The 17,719-nt window shown below is 37.1% G+C and overlaps 2 protein-coding genes across 6 annotated transcripts in view; both read left to right on the forward strand.

Annotated features, from left to right (window-relative positions):
• The first annotated feature begins 1 nt into the window (after position 1).
• Positions 2-9,443, forward strand: LOC121375610 (ATP-dependent Clp protease proteolytic subunit, mitochondrial-like). The gene is made up of 6 exons (XM_041503153.1): positions 2-104; positions 2,014-2,187; positions 3,042-3,138; positions 5,721-5,908; positions 6,342-6,447; positions 8,119-9,443. The coding sequence occupies exons 1-6, from the start codon at positions 90-92 to the stop codon at positions 8,235-8,237; spliced, it is 699 nt and encodes a 232-aa protein (XP_041359087.1). The 5' UTR covers positions 2-89; the 3' UTR covers positions 8,238-9,443.
• Positions 9,444-12,068: 2,625 nt separating this feature from the next.
• Positions 12,069-17,719, forward strand: part of LOC121374266 (WD repeat-containing protein 19-like) — a 46,148-nt gene continuing 40,497 nt past the window's right edge. For all 5 annotated transcript variants that reach the window (XM_041501296.1, XM_041501299.1, XM_041501300.1 and 2 more), the window contains exon 1: positions 12,069-12,149. In XM_041501296.1, coding sequence (XP_041357230.1) covers positions 12,144-12,149 — 6 coding nt within the window. In that variant the 5' untranslated portion in view covers positions 12,069-12,143. The remainder of the gene's footprint in view (positions 12,150-17,719) is intronic.

Consider the following 17,719-nt stretch of genomic DNA (forward strand, 5'->3'; position numbering starts at 1 on the left):
TTTTTTAACCCGGAAGTACGGTATTTAATCGACAAGTTAAACATTTGACAGTCCGCACGTGTTTACTGCTGTTGGACGTTCATAAAATCATGCATTTATTAAAGGTATAATTATGCTGCAGTTAAATAAGATTTGCTCTATAGCCGCAGATTAAACAGCAGATTTTAAAAATATCCATTGATACCAAAATGCTTCATGACAATACATGAATTCGATGACTACCTATTTTCGATATCGGATGTAACTTCATTACCATGGGTCCCTGGTGATTCGCGATACTTAATGATTAAATTCATTGTATTTGTATATTTTAAAACTGCGTTGTGATTTTATTATAATTATTAGTTGAAGAATTTTTTTTATTGTTTCTTGAACCAATAATGCAGCAAATCTACAGAACTGATGCAATCCAAAGTGCAAATGCCTACCGCGGTAACAGGTCGTTTCGCCCTTATTACTAGTTCACCAGAGTCGTTTTGAACAGGGTCAGTTTGTACCTCTAACTGAGTCGTTTTGCCCCATGTTTCGATTTGCCCAAATTTTTATTTTGTGACCGGCCTCGGTGGTGGCGTGGTTAGGCCATCAGTCTACAGGCTGGTAGGTACTGGGTTCAGATCCCAGTCGAGGCATGGGATTTTTAATCCAGATACCGACTCCAAACCCTGAGTGAGTGCTCCGCAAGGCTCAATGGATAGGTGTAAACCACTTGCACCGACCAGTGATCCATAACTGGTTCAACAAAGGCCATGGTTTGTGCTATCCTGCCTGTGGGAAGCGCAAATAAAAGATCCCTTGCTGCTAATCGGAAAGAGTAGCCCATGTAGTGGCGACAGTGGGTTTCCTCTCAAGATCTGTGTGGTCCTTAACCATATGTCTGACGCCATATAACCGTAAATAAAATGTGTTGAGTGCATCGTTAAATAAAACATTTCTTTCTTTTATTTTGTGAATAAAGTACATCTATTCATTGATTTGTTCTATATCCACTGATTTTTAGATGTCACACATTGCAATCTATATTGCGTGTTTATATAAAATTTACAAATAAAAATAATGTTATAATTTTGTTTATTATCATTTACTCAAGCCATGTATACGAAATATGTAGTCCTACAGGCATTAGACTCACACTGCATACTACTGATGTGCTGTGATGGATATCCATAGGTGCATACTACATACCCAACTGAGGTTCAAAAGCCGAGTACAGTATGTTGATTTTGCATAGGTTCAGCTGACAGAAAATAAACAGCTGATAAGGCATTGATATCCAAAGACAGAAAATTACCTAATATTTAATAATGAATGAACAGAAGAAAAAAGACTTCAAAACTATAATAAATATATTTATTTGGGGGGCGAAACGACTTGGTACGAATGAGATTTAGGGCAAACCAACCCTGGGTGAATAGGACTAAGGGCGAAACAATGCAGGGTTCAAAATGGATTGAGGGCGAAACGACCCGAAATCACTTGCCCCTGCTCATTGAACAAAAAAACGTAACTCTATTGAGTTGTGTTATTTACTATTTTCAAGTATAGAAGCATAAAACATCACAAGAACAAAGTATAGCTGCAATTTGTACTTAAAAATAAACACACACATGCAGACAACACAGACATGATTGCAATAAATAAAAAAAACCTACAAATGTTTTAATTGACATACAGGTCATGTGTTTTTTACCTATTGTGGTTCATGTGTAGAACAAATAATTTTTAAAGTAAAATGTAACAAAGAATTTGATGTACTTAAAATGTCTTAGCTACTTGCCTGTCTACACATCTAACTATGAGACGTGGAACACAAACAGACGGTAAGTGGCGTATTACTTTAAAATGGGGGGAAATTCCAAATGACGCGACTTAATAGAGACCGCGACTCCACAGGGTATGAGTATAAAATAAACGTGCATACACTGAGTATGCCCAAGGTTTATTTGAATAAGCTAGATATTGGGATGGTCATGGTGAATTATGAATATAGTACACAGTAATTATTTTCTATTTCAGCATATGCTTAAGCTACATGTACAGCACAGAGTAAATGTACGATGGATTCATAGGTCTGCAACCCGATGCCTGCCCATGGTTCCTATAGTGATTGAACAGTCGGGACGAGGAGAACGTGCATATGATATATTCTCTCGACTACTCAAGGAGAGAATAATCTGCATTATGGGACCAGTATGGAAACCAATAGTTCATTAAGATAAACCTCGGCATATAAGCACTGATATGCCAAGGTTTATTTTAATGAACTAGGAAACCAACTGAAACTCATTTGGCATACATTTGACCCATTGATTTCTCCCCCAACAATATCTAATTTTTAATCCATCAATCTGTCTAGTATTTAATAATGAATTTGAATATGGATGAAAATTAAATTGGTCAAACGTATGCTGCTCATTGAGATTAGATGAATATTTCTAATGTTTTAGTACCTTTTTAAAAAAAATGTATCTTTAAAGTCTGGCATACTTTTAAAACCTTTGTGATAATTGTACACCATTTTAATTCACTGATAATACATTTTGTAAAATTTCAGTAAAATTCTTCTCCATGATGAACTTACTGAGTGATAATATCTCTGAATTGTCAGTTTGTGTAAATGTGATCTTATTTTTTAAGGGGCTGGACATAGCCCAGTGGTAAAGCGTTTGTTTGATGTGAAGTCGGTCTAGGTGCGATTCCTGTCAGTGCGCCCACTGGGCTATTTCTCATTCCAGCCAGTGCACCACAACTGGTACATCAAAGGCCATGGTATGTACTATCCTGTCTGTGGGATGGTACATATAAAAGATCCCTTGCTACTAAAGGAAAAATGTAGCATGTTTCCTCGCCAAGACTATATGTCAAAATTATCAAATGTTTGACATCCAATAGCCGATGATTAATAAATCGATGTGCTCTAGTGGTGTTGTAAAACAAATTTTAACTTTAACTTAGTTAACAGTTTACATTAAGACCACCTGTTCTTCTTTTTATAAATAGTGTCATTGTCGTCTTGATCTGATTTGAAATATTTTTCTTTCCAGATAACTGATGACCTCTCCAGCTTAGTTGTTGCTCAGTTATTGTTCTTACAATCCGAAAGTAACAAGAAAGCAGTCCACATGTACATTAACAGTCCAGGTACTTACATAATAATACATTATTATTTTAAATGTCAGGCACTTGGAATGCTCTCAGTGGGATTATTAAAATATTGTTTTCACAGTCTAAGGTGGAAAAGACATGCCATCTTCATTTCCTGTTTTGTTACTTTGTGTAGCAGCTTAAAGGAAGGGACAATTAAGGCATTTGGCCTGGTATGCATATTCAACGATATATAATGCACATTATTGCTTAATATCAACAAGTATAATCGTATAGTTAATTAATAAAACGGTTAAATGTGATATATAACGGGCGCAGCCATTTTGTACCTTCTCAGTGAGTACGCCCTCTGGCGAGCTGGTGGTTACGTATATAACGCATAACGTCAGGAATGAGCCTTAGAACTAGAAAAACACAATCTACCTGGTTTTTGCGTGATGATAAATAGTCATACATTGCAATGTTCTGTAATAATACACATTCCAGTAAGCCAGCAATAAGTATATCCAGCATTATATATATTATTTTTCAATACAAAATAAAATACCATTGTCAAAGTGGCTACACAACAAGTCGAAATAATTAACAATGTTTTGTCCATGCATTAACCTACGTACTGAAATAATACACGGAGTGTTTTCTTAGTTAATTGGTCTATGCTGTTAGTTGCTTCTACCTGTGATTCCTGATTGGCAGGTGTGTATTTGGTAACCAGACGAGCCAATTAATTGATGCTGTCTAGACACAAAAATACATACCATATTGTGGAATATTACCTGTCGCCCCTAAAATGGTAATGGATATGGTTTATTACTGAAAATAGTTCAGTAAAACTATTGATTAAGTAGACTTTTCCATCTAAAACCACAGAACTGACCAATTACATATCCCAAAGAAAGAAAAATTATCACTTGGGTATCGTGGGTTGTCGTTTTTGCTCCAACGTAGCATATCAATAGGCCTAATAGTGTACATTTTTCCTTTGGATTATTTAACAGAGAAAAATACTATAACCCCATTTTGTTCCGTTAATGCAACTTGAAATATATTTAGTTAAATAGTTTATTATATTATTACGTCATTTATGCAGGTTTACAAGTCAGGTTGATCAAAGAGAAGCGCCTTGTCGAAAATTACTGCTTTTGTTTACACTGTACATACAGGAGATGGTCAGGAGCTGACGTCACTTCGCCCCAAGTTATCCCACCAGACGTCACAAAAACAAAACAAAATGGCTGCCCCCAGTTAGCAGGAATAATCATGTTTTTTTATTAACTCTAAAATTACGCGTTTTTCATTTGCTAAAGTGTCAGTATGTGTTGTTGGTCCGGGTATGCATCTTTCCAACACATAAGGCTCTTGTTTGAGTTGACCCTACCTTTAATATAGTCTCATTTAGGAATAGGTCTTTATTGAAAAGTTAATATCAAATACAGAGACCTTTCTTTAATAATTTCAAGTAAATTTATCTCTGTAAGATTTAAATAACCCAGTGGTTTGAAGTTATTTTTATCACTACATGATAACAACTGTCCGTGTGGTATGCTGCCACTTTTATATTGATCAGCAAAATGATACGGTACTCTGGCATAAGAGTGGATAATTCAAATGTTTGTGGTTAGCCTGTATTGATTTTTTGAACTGGCCTCAGTGGTGTTGTGGTTAAGCCATCGTACATAAGGCTGGTAGGTACATGGTTCGTAGCCCGATACCGGCTCCCACCCAGAGCTAGTTTTAATGACTGAATGTGTAGGTGTAAGACCACTACACCCTCTTCTCTCTCAATAACCACTAACAACTAACCCACTGTCCTGGGCAAAGAGCCCAGGACATGTGCTTGAACCTTAATTAGATATTAACACGAAAATAAATTGAAATGAAAATTATTTTTTGCATGGTACAGGTAATTACAAAGTGGCTGTACTTTTTAAAACGTAGCAGTCACATGCTTCTATCAGTAGCGTATTAATTTTGACAGAATTTATTGTAACATAAAAATCCATTGCATTGAAATTGATGCAAAAGTGAATGGTGATATACAATCAAAACATGTGAATACATAGGACCAGGCATTTGGTATGCATCAGTTGCTAAGATGTGTTCATTTTCTCTTTTTTTCGTATTACTGTTAGTTGCACATGAATTTAATACACTTAATTTGAGCAGTGTTCGAAATAAGTACTTGTCCGTTTGTTCTGACAAGTGCAAATCTGCTTGGACAAGCAAAATGTACCTCAATGGTTGTCCAGTGGACAAGTAAAAATGTCCAATGCATTCTCATTTTAAGCAATCAAAAACATTGTTCTTGTACTTGAATAAAACAAACCACTTATTTGGACAAGTGAAAATATTGGTAGACAAGTAGATTTCTAGATATACTTGTCCAGTGGTCTAGTGAAAAATTATGCTTATTTCTATCACTGTTTGAGGTGCACTCTGATGTTATACTTGTTGTACCCATGAAGGTTACAAGACTTGTAATAAGGAGATAACAAAGATGGAAGAACTTGTACTGACAATCAACTTAAGATTGTTGTTTAAGTACTGGTGAATGGCCATTTCGATCTTTCATATACCCAACTCCTTGCAGCCATTATCTGGTGAATGTTTTCTTCTAGGCGGTTCAGTGACTGCAGGTCTTGGAATATATGACACAATGCAGTATATCCAGCCTCCAATAGCCACATGGTGTGTTGGTCAGGCATCCAGTATGGCATCACTTTTACTCTGTGCCGGAAGCAGTGGAATGAGGTACTCGCTGCCAAATTCACGTGTTATGATACATCAGCCATCAGGCCATGCAGTGGTTGGTATATTATACTTTATAGATAACCTTAAATTCCATACAGCATGTAATACTGTATCTGAACTAATGATAATGTACTTAAATTAGTTGGACACCCAATAGCCGATGTCTGTTCTTGTGCTGGGGTATCATTAAACATTCATTCATTCATTCATTCATTCATTCATTACTGAACTCATTAACTGTTAACATAAACTGGATAACATTAAATGTCAATTTGATGTGTAGGTTCATTTTATAAATTATTACCTATTGAATTAAAAAAACAAAGAACAAACACCACAGACTTTAGGTAAATTTAATATTATTCATTTCTTGACCTACAACTTTATTGCTTTTCCACACACCAACAGCCAGTATTTTGTAGTATCTCAGGTATTCATTCTGTTTTTATTATGTTTTTTAAAAATGGTTGTTGTTGTTGTTCTTTTAGGGACAGGCGACTGATATTCAGATACAAGCAGAGGAAATAATAAAACTGAAGAAACAAATAAATAATCTTTATGTAAAACACACCAAGCAGCCTTTACTAGTAATAGGTAATATACATTCACTCGATGTTGATTGGTTTTTATTTCTATATCCAGTTAAGGGTGCATGCACATTGTCCTGGACACACACCTCAGCTATATTTGTCCAGGACAGATGATGATGCCTAGTGAGAAAGAAACCAATGCAGGGAACGCTACCCCCATCCCCTCCACTAAGGTGTTTGTTCACTAAGAGTTACACCGAGATAGGCCTCAGTACTTGCTTGTCTTTAGTGACGTGGCCAACAGGCTTGTAACACAATAGAGAAAGTCATTGCCTACAATACCTTGGTGTTTGAGCACCTCAGGGTTGGATGTAGATCATGGCTGGAGCTCTGGTCTGAGGTGTGGTGGGTCATGGGATTGACCTGTTTGGTTTTCTCTGTCCCAAACAGTATAGGTGGAGGAATCGGGGGGTCAAGGGAGGTTCTTTATTCATTGCCCTTGCATTTGAAAGTTGAATTAATATAACTGGTCCTTCCAGCTGCTGGCATTTTCTGTGACCAGCATTCCAGGACTGGTATGTCAAAGGTTGTGGTGTATACTACTATCCTGTCTAATGGACAATATATATGGATAAAAGATCCCTTGCTGCTGTTCAGTAAGAGTAGCATATGTGGTTCTAGTATTTCAAACACAAAATAGCCATTTATAATCTGTCCCATCCTCCTAAAAAACATGTTAACATAATTTCAGTTTGGTTTGATGTCAGAAGAAAAGTAAACGTGTTTTGAAAATAACTATAAAATAATATTTTATGTGCAATTTATAAAACAATCTGCTCAGAAATAAATAACTTATAGTAAATTCCATAGTATGAAAAAAGGCATTCCCTGTGGGAATGATTATAGGTTAAATATGCTGACTTAACAGTTTGTCTATTTTTCTAAAACATATGAACCCTTTCAGACTCGTTAACCCATTGTCTTCAAAGTGGCCCAGAAATTGATATATTTGACAGTTAAATTTACAGATGGTTATTTGATGATAACTTATTTATTATTCATAGTAGAAGACTGGTTCAAGCATATTTGTAAACATAAATCAATTTTCTATGAGAAGGAGCTCATTATTATACATACATATATAGATGTATATTAAACAAAATCACTGGTTATAAAAACATACCAAATTTCTATGAAAATGTGTAAATGAATGTAGAAAATCTCTCCGACCACGTGCAAATCTCGAAAGTGGTATGTCATCTTGAATTCATGATCGTATTTCAGCTAGTGGAATTCCATCGGAATTATCACTCTTACATTCCGATAAAACATCACTATCGCAGTCATTATCCATGAAGGTTGTATTATCGAAAATTGATGTCGCTTTTGCAGTTAACAGAACAGTTATACCAAATAGGCTGAAAAGTTCCGAATAAATGAGCACATTCTCATGGCAAACCATGTAAAACTTCTACAGGATGTTGTTGTTAGCACCGCCTCTATTGCGCATGTCAACCTGTGATAAATTTTGTGGTAAATATAAACTGAAAACACACAACGGGATTTCCCGTTCTGTAGTCTGAATGGTGATTTTTTTTAAACAGGATTTCCCGTTCCATAGTCGGAAAGGGTTAATGCATTTATTGTGAATAATTAATGTTGGACAACATTTTAATAAGACATGCTTAATTTGAACTATGTATTTTTCAAAACCATTCTTTCGTTTGTTTTTCAGAACAGAGTATAGAGAGAGACCGATTTATGAGCCCACATGAAGCAAAGTCCTTTGGTTTAATTGACTCGGTTTTGGAACATCCACCCACAATTGATGAGGAAATACAAAACAAATCGTGATAATTGTTAATTTATTTCCTGAATGCTGAATATAACTTCAATCGGGTCTAATACAGTCCGTTGATTGACAGTTTCTGTGATTGATCTGGGGTCATGTACGTCTAATAACAAGAAACCTGGGATCGACTTTATTGCCATCATTACTGTTGGGTGACTTTGCATTTATCATATGACATTCAAAAAAAAAAAATCTAAATACATAACACTTCTGAGTCTTGAAATGGATTGCATTTATTTATGGTAATAAGTCTTGAAAACACACTTGTATCCACAGGTGCAACCCCAGTTTCCAATATCACCATCCAGCAATTAAATAATTGACTACTCTGTACTTCCATATACTCTGGAACCTCCATATTATATACTATTCGACCAATATTTGGTGCTAATTTGTGTTGAATTTATTTGTAAACTCGGCTTGATTCTGAGTGGAAATGTTAGTGATTGAAATGATATGCAAAATGACATTAATAGCCATGGTCATTTGAGAAAGATGTTAATTGTGTGAGAGTTTAAAAAAACAAAAAAATCTAAATCGATGTACTACTACATATTTATGAAATTTACGATAAAACAACAAAAGAATACAAAATGTAATTGATTTTCCTTCTTCTTTTTTTGAGTATAGTATGAAGTGTAACATAACGCTCCATGCTTATATAACTTTAAAGTCTAGATCCAAGACTTGAATCAAAATCTTGTTTATACCAGCTGCATATACTGGTAGTTAAAGTCTGGAGACTGCTAAGCTCTTAAGTCTTGGCATTAAAGTTTTATGATGGGTCCATAAAACTTCAACACTGTCAGTTTTCATTTAACTTGATTCAAAACATTTCCTTTGGTAACAGGGAAATACACTGAAATGTCTGACAATAGAGTGGAAGCATTATATAATTAGCAGCCGCCTTTAAAAAGAAATATACAAAAATATTAATAATCTCTGAATATTTAATAAGTAGGATATTGCGATACTGAAAAAAACATGAATATTTTGTTTATCAATGTGTATGATGTCTAATGCTGGCAATATTAGTATCATACACTTGTACATTTACCTGGAAACCTAGCAAATGTGTCCAGGACAGACATTCTTGAACCATTAGGGGATGTAAGCAGTTTGGGTGATTGATTGACAGGCTAATCTAGATAGTGTTATTACTTATGCTGCAAGGACAATTTGAATAATGAATAAATGGCTTTGTTGTCTGTTGGATTGTTATTGTGCTTTTTTATGAATCCAGTTTTAAAATGTACATATTACCACTTTTTGGTGTGATCATTTTTCTTAATCCTTAGGACCCATTTTGGTTTTTTTTTTAAATAAGTACTGTCTGTGTACACACAAAGACACAGACACTCACACAAAAGCATGCAGACATACACACATGCACAAATGTGTATACACCATGCATGGTGGAAGCAAGTAGACATTGGGGGGGGGGGGGGGGGGGAGGGCACAAAGCAAAGTTTCTAGGGAGTTTGGGGATATGCTCCCCTGTAAAATTTCGAAAACTAGATGTCCTGAAATGGAATTTCCTGCATTCTACAAGTACATTTCATCTCTGCCTCAAGATTTACTACTAATATTTTTTATTTAGAAGTAATGGAGGGGCTGGAGGCCCCCCCCCCCCCCCTTCCCAAGCCCCCTTCTCTGCTGTGCCTGAACATGAGCAAACCATAAGTACTGAGGTAAACAAAGATGTGCTCATAGCCAGAAAGGATTTGCTAACCTTTTGTAAGTAATTGTGTATGTGAAGATCAATTTATTCAAAACAATTTCAAAAGTATTAGTCAAAATAATCTGTAAGCTGTCAAGAGGATATTGTTCTTGGATATATTGTTTTGTACCTTACTTTGACCATTACCTCACAGGATTTTTACCAAAAAATAATGATGTGGTTATGGGTGTTGAACTATTTTACAATGGGATACTCTATTTAATGTATTTTGAGGAATTTTAAACAGCAGGGCCTGAATGCATAACGGTTGTTTAAGTGAACTCTGGTTTATCCTAAACTCAGCTTAGTTAATTACTGCTTGTGGGTTAACAAAAATGGTATTCTTAATAAGTAGTTTAACTACACTAAAAATAACAAAACTAAGAATAAGATAAATTATGGTATAGCCTTAATTCTTAGTTTAGAGTAATGTTATTTAACAAAGAAATAATCTTATACATTGTTTTAAACATTGTGACAATTAAAACCAAAATACTATTTTAATATATACAAATGTATTCCAAACCATATCTCTGCAAATGACAGTCTAAAAGATATGTATAAAACATGACTACCTGCAGTCATAAATAACTTAAAATAATGATGATAGGTGAGTGCATCCTGCTCTATACATAATTTGACTGATGTTGGCATACTATATTTTGCATTTATTTTTATAATATACTCTTCAAAAAAAGTAGGGGAATCAGAAATATTAATATCAACTGTTAGACCACAGACATCCTAATAAAGAACGTTCGGGTCTCTTTATCAACACACTGAAACACATTACATAGTTTGCACATGCATCACGCAGTGCACGTGCGTGGGGTGTCATTCTCGATTTTGACAATTTCCAGGAAGGTCCATTAATCACTGTGGAACATTATTTCTGTCAATCTTTTTCATTCGGTTGATCATACAGTTATTGTTTTGTTTTTAGTCATTTTTATTATTTGAATTTAACTTCTGACCCCAATCGTCCTTTAATATCTTTGGTGGTCATAAAACCTACTGTAATACTGAACTACCGGTTATAATGTTTGCCCAATTAATTCACTATATCATATAACTATTCCCCACAGCTAATATACCTTACAATTTTGGCAATTGTAAATTCCTATTCAAATTCCCCCACTTTTTTTTTTTTAAGAGTATAAAAGAAAATCAAACTAAAAGTGTATATTGATAAGATTTCAACACTCTAATAGTCAATACCAATTTGGATGCGCCAAAAAATGACTACGTGGGAACAATAGCACATGCATGTAGTAAGATGGGATGGTCCATTCTACATCGTGCAATAATAGGTTCTTTGCACTGCAATGATTCAACCTTTTCGAGATCATATCGGGGTGGGAGATAAATATTTTTATATACCGACTATTTACAAAATAGCTTTCTGATTTAAACTAATGTTGTTAATCCAGGAGAGGAGGTTTTCTAAATCGAAAAGGATACCATTCAATCAACACCCAAATTTGGAAGCGACGATGATTTGCGTTTCTTCCCTACACACTTAGACTGAAATTAAAAACTAGATTTGCTGTTATAATTGCAACTGCAGTCTTGCAAAACATTGCTGTAATTAGAAAAGATCCAGACTTTAAAGGAGACTTAGCTGAGAACCCGCCAAATGATCATGTAGATATGGAACCCATGCAAGATGTGAGGTTAATTGCAGAACATTTTGGTGGCAATTAAATTGTAATGAATCGGAAAAAAACATCTTCTTACCACTGGGTGCATACTCGTCCCAAACACCCCCTCCATGTACGGTTCTGGTGCATATTTCAACAACGTATTAATAAAATGTATACAAGCTGATAAAATTATGTTTTTGTTGAACGGCCCCAAAATAGTTTTCCTTTTACGTCAAGCCAAGCTGACAACACACGCACACACACACATTCACGCACAATTTCACGCATTTTATTATTTTATTTTTATTTATATTTTTTTTAGCTGAACGGGGAAGGTTCTTCTGAAGATTTATGTTTTTATCTTAAGCAGTTTTAACAATATTAATAATAGTATCAATAAAATAGCACCATCGACTGGTTCTCGATAGACTGTTTGAAATGTGCTGCCTTTAAAATGACGACGTAATACTGCTTAGTAGTCTGGTTGACATTCCACAGTTGTCTGCAGCTGATGTTTGTTGTTGTTACGTGCTGCACCGGTAAAAATGAAGGTATATATGTGCATTGATTGTATGGTGACAGTATACGTATATTTAAAACTGCATAATACGTGAATAGATTATTTTGAGGAAAAAGGTAGCAACATAGATTGAGAAAACAAAACGTGAAAAAGTGTGTTGGGGGGGGGGGGCTAGGGGGTGGTACAGGTGATGCGTCAGTTCCAGATCACTTCAAACAAAATTGTGAATTCAGTCAACATGCGTGCGTATGACTTTAAAAGAAATGCTTGCGAATAAAGACGATCAGTCATATAATTAAACACTAAACAGTGATATAAAATGCCAATTTAGGTAAACATTTGACACCAAAACCGTATTGTTGGTGCTAGCGTAGCCCGAGTACTCTGACTGTAAGAGAGCTAGACGGACATTTGGACATAAACACGCTCTCATTACAGTCAGAGACCAACCTATGTCTTTTTTTGGCAATTCCTGACTACCAAACGGTAGGCAACGAGTCCCGCTCTAATACCACAACAATCCTATGTTTGACGTCAAATACCTTTACATCAATCATTTTCGAGTTAAGTGATACAAAAAAATCCACATATTAATCACTAATACACACTACAGAAAGAAACCCGACAGCACCCACATTCAGCTACGCTTCGTGACACTCCGTCGCAACAATTGCAAAGCTCGGCGATCTATTTCGAGACTGGGCGATTCCGCCGTGTGCAGCAGTTACAGGGGTCATCTCATAAGAGGAGGCAGTACGTAGCACATACTTTTGCCGTATCCTGTCGATAACACCCCAAATGTATCCTTCAAATTCAAAATGGAATCAATAATGTGTAATTGTTTTGGTTTAATGACGTAATGAAATCCAAATTCATCCAAAACGGCATTAGCCAACTCTTCCATGTTGTAACTTCGCTTGATATGAGACGGCCCCTGTAACTGCTGCACAAGGCGGAATCGCCCAGTGCGCGATCACGTGGTCTACGTCTCGAAATAGATCGCCGAGCTTTGCAATTGTTGCGACGGAGTGTCACGAAGCGTAGCTGAATGTGGGTGCTGTCGGGTTTCTTTCTGTAGTATGTGTATTAGTGATTAATATGTGGATTTTTTTTGTAACACTTAACTCGAAAATGATTGATGTAAAGGTATTTGACGTCAAACATAGGATTGTTGTGGTATTAGAGCGGGACTCGTTGCCTACCGTTTGGTAGTCAGGAATTGCCAAAAAAAGACATAGGTTGGTCTCTGACTGTAATGAGAGCGTGTTTATGTCCAAATGTCCGTCTAGCTCTCTTACAGTCAGAGTACTCGGGCTAGTGCTAGCGTAGGCCTAATTACGCCCAGTTGCAAAACACTTTATCCAGTTGCGGATCAGTTTCGAAAATAGTGGCTTACGCCTTCAAAAACACTATTTCCAATATCTTAGCACTTTCAGTACGTTTGTTGATCCTGCCTGACATATTTTACATATGGTCTTTTGTCTTTGTTCATTCGCACCCATTGTTGAGAGCATGCATTCATATCATGATAGCGGGAAATGAACATACAGTATTAATACCAATTGCAGTTATAAGTATGCACTGAATTAAATTATTTTACAATAATCAAGACATTTGTTAGATAAAATATATTTGTAAGACTATGAGGTGACATCACAAACGTTGGCTAGATTTTAAATAGACTGTAAATTTCAATTTTATTCTTGTTTTATTAAAAACAACTGATGTAAATGGGATAGTTGTAATAACGTGAAGTCAACTGTCTTAGCCAATGTATTTTACAAGCTGAAATCAACAACAAGCATTTGATATGACCCTGAATTCGACAACAGCAACAACATGGCAAAAATTATGAAATTGGTGGGGGTCAGAAATTGATGGGTTACATAAAACAATTCCGAATTTGAACCAACTTAAAGAATGCTATTTTCAATAATGAAAAAGTATCAGCTCTAAAAAATGTATTTGAAAAAAAAAGGAAAGAAAAAACTACACCCTCCATAAATATTCACCTACCCCCATATTTTCGTATGTTTCTTGATTTAATGCCATATGCCTTAGAAGAGGGGGTGGGTGGTTGCAGGGTGCACAGGCCTCCAACTCTGAAGATAGTGCATCCCCCCACCCCTACTGAAAAATCTAAGTAATATATTAACTGGCAATACGGTTTTGTAATTCAGATTTATTCCAGTTTGTACATAATTAGCTGAAAAAGATGCATTTTCATATTCATATATAAATACTCTATACAGCAAAACAATTTTGGTTGCAAGCATTTTTTTATCCCCCCCCCCCCCTTCCAAACGGCCTTAACGAGGCCACTCACGTGGACATATAGATCGGACTTTAAACCTTTAGACCTTTGTTCAAAATTTTATGTTGAAATTACTTTTTTTTAAATCTTAAATAGTCCGATCCTCTCTTCTTTCTCTTATTTATTTTTGGACTGTCCTTCTAAAATGCTCCAAATTATATAAATATTCGGTCGAGCAGTCAATTCTTTTTATTTTTGGCTTGTAACTTTTTTTTCTTTTTTTTAAAATTCTATTAACTTTTTTACTAATTGTTATTTTAAAAATTCTGCCCATTTTCAACTCTAACCCACCCCACCCCCCATCCCGAGTCAGGCCACCGATCTTATCGGAGGTCGGACTCGGGATGGGCGTGTTCGAAACCCTAGTGGTATATGGTTAGTTAGTTAGTTATAAGGGATTTACGTGCACATATACCACAAAGGTTTCACGCACGCCTGTCATGGGCTTAATCTCTGACTTCGCCAGTGACTAGGTCCAGGATAGGAAGGGGGAGGGGGTAAGTTTGAGGTGGACGGAATTTGGAATAAAGCCATTTAGTAAAGGTCCAGCGACTGCGCGGACCGACAAGTAGACACCAAGTAATAGCCGTGTTGTCATTGGCTGAAGTTCGATTCCTTGTGTCTACCTGTAAAAAAACTAGGTCTAAGGAGAATAACTGCATCCCAATCATGTCCGGACTAAGAATTTAAACCCAAACATAAGTTTGACTGCTCGGTCTAAAAGGTTTTAAGGTGATTTGAGCAATTGAACGGGCGCCAAAATGAAGTGTGTTGGACTATTTATAAAAAACTAAACATAAGAATTTTGAACTCGGCCGGAAAAAAAATTGAAGTCCAACTAAGCCCAAAAAAGGAGGTTACCTGTCCTAGTTAAGGCGAGGTGATGGACTGTTCAGGCCTGAAGTTGGGGAGTCCTTCAGTCAACAGCTGAATGTTTCTGTCGATGGCTCCTGGATAGATGTCCCGCAGTACCATCTTTAGGATGCGATGAATGGTCGCGTTGGACATCGATGGCATCAGGAGTCCCTGCCTGTACAGTCCGTCCTGCTGTGCTGTCATGTAGAGTTGTTTTGAGTGGATGGCTGCCTGTAGCTGGTACTTCCCCTGTCCTGTTGGAAGTTGGCGCCATTGATCTTCTATCCACGGTCCCTTGAGGTGCTTGCTGTCAGAGAAATCCCCGATAACTGCTCCTCGGTACTTTGCTGGAAATTTGTCGCAGACGAGAATCCAATGGGGTTGGTCGGATGTTATCGGTATGGTGGCCGTCGACATCTTCCTCCTCTTGGGCTCTCACTGGACCGACGCTGAAACGGCAACAACTGCCGGAGGTGCTGGTGGACTTGCCGGGGGGTCAGTAATGACCACATGTCCTGTGTCCATTTGCACTGGTGCGTCTACAGGAGGGGCCACCACTGTCAGTGGAGCTGACAGCTTTGGTCCCCCCTGGGCTGCTCCTGGTGAGTGCTTCGGTCGAGTAGATAAGGGCGGCCGCGCAGAATGAACCGCCCCCCGGTGGTTTAGCCACCGAGTTTGGATCACCCTGCACCGCCCCTGTCGGTCTCGTCCTCCTCTTTGGAACAGGTTGGGCCGCCAAGTTAGGCCCCCCCTGTGTAGTCTTAGGTCGCCTCCTCCGTCTTCTGCTGGGTGATCGACGCTTCCTATCCACGCCGTATATTAGCGTGATGGTCGCGGAGTCGCCATTGTGCTCCACGTGATACTTAGACAAAGGCCCAAGCATGCGCAGCACAGCCCCTAGGGTAGGGGGGAGAGAAATCACCACATTCTCGGAACACAACCTCATCGCTCAAGAGTCAGTACAGAAGTCCCGTGGTATATGGACACGTTAAACTAGCTATCTATCTATCTATAGAATACTCTTCAAGGGGGGAGGAAGGAGGGGTGGGACGTAACCCAGTGATAAAGCACTTGCTTGATGCACGGTTGGTTTGGGATCGATCCCTATCGGTATGCCCATTGGGCTATTTCTCGTTCCGGCTGGTATATCAAAGGCTGTGGTATGTGCTATCCTGTCTGTGGGAAGGTGCATATAAATGATCCCTTGTTACTAATGGAAAAATGGAGGGATGGGGGGGGGGGCGGGATGTAGCCCAGTGGTAAAGTGCTCGCTCGATGTGCGGTCGATCTATGATTGATTTGTGTCGGTAGGCCCAGGTTTCCTCTCTCAATATCTGTGTGGTCCTTAACCGTATGTCTGATTCCATATAACCTTAAATAAAATGTGTTGAGTGTGTCGTTAAATAAAACATTTACTTCTTCTTTCTAATGGAAAAATGTAGCGGTTTTCCTCTCTGAGACTATATGTCAAAATGACCAAATGTTTGACATCCAATAGCCCATGATTAATAAATCAATGTGCTCTAGTGATTTCGTTAAACAAAAACAAACCTTTTAAATCTTCAAGAGGGGTGGATTGATTTGACGTAATCTAACAATGTCATGACATCCGCAGTGGTATAACACACTCATCATGATGTCAGATTAATTATGTCACATAATTTGGAGGCTTCCACCCATCTTAAAGAGTATTCCACAAAAAAGCAAAATGGCAGGCAATGAAAAAGTGCATGTGTTTTGTCCTAGGAGATCTTAACAAAGTCGATATAGGTGATATGGTTTCAGTCTAATATATGTGGAATCCATGTCAGTGTTTTTTTGCACAATTTATGTTTGGACAGAAAGTGGTGAAAATCTAATAGTAATTAAAGGCAGGAGAATAATTTATCATAGTTGTTAAATATGTATTTATTCTCCTACCTTTTATTACCTATATATTTTACCCATATTTTGTCCAGACAGAAATTATGAAAAAAAACATTACAATGACACAAATTCCACATACATACTAGATGACTTTGCTAAGATCTCCTAGGACAAAAAGCATACATTTTTTGGCCGTCTGTCATTTTACTTTTTTAACAAATACTCTGCAAGAAGCCTTTGAATTATGTGACATAATTAATATGATGTCATCATGAGTGCTATTATGTCACATCCTATTAATAGACATAGGAAACATTTTCCCAGGCAAATGCGAAGGCATTCTAGAAACAGTTTATAAGCAAGTGCATGCAGCATGATTTGGTCAAAAAACTATTTTAAGTATGCATTTTAAAACATGCTACATCGACTACTTCAACATGGATATACTTCATTTTGCATCCGACAAAATGACTGCTAATACTAAGTTTATGACTGCCAAAGCTTGACAGATGATAAATTTGTACCGGACAACATCTGTGACTGGCCATTTATTTTGAAGCTTTGAT

Source organism: Gigantopelta aegis, chromosome 6, assembly GCF_016097555.1.
Source record: "Gigantopelta aegis isolate Gae_Host chromosome 6, Gae_host_genome, whole genome shotgun sequence".
NCBI lineage: Eukaryota > Metazoa > Mollusca > Gastropoda > Neomphalida > Peltospiridae > Gigantopelta > Gigantopelta aegis.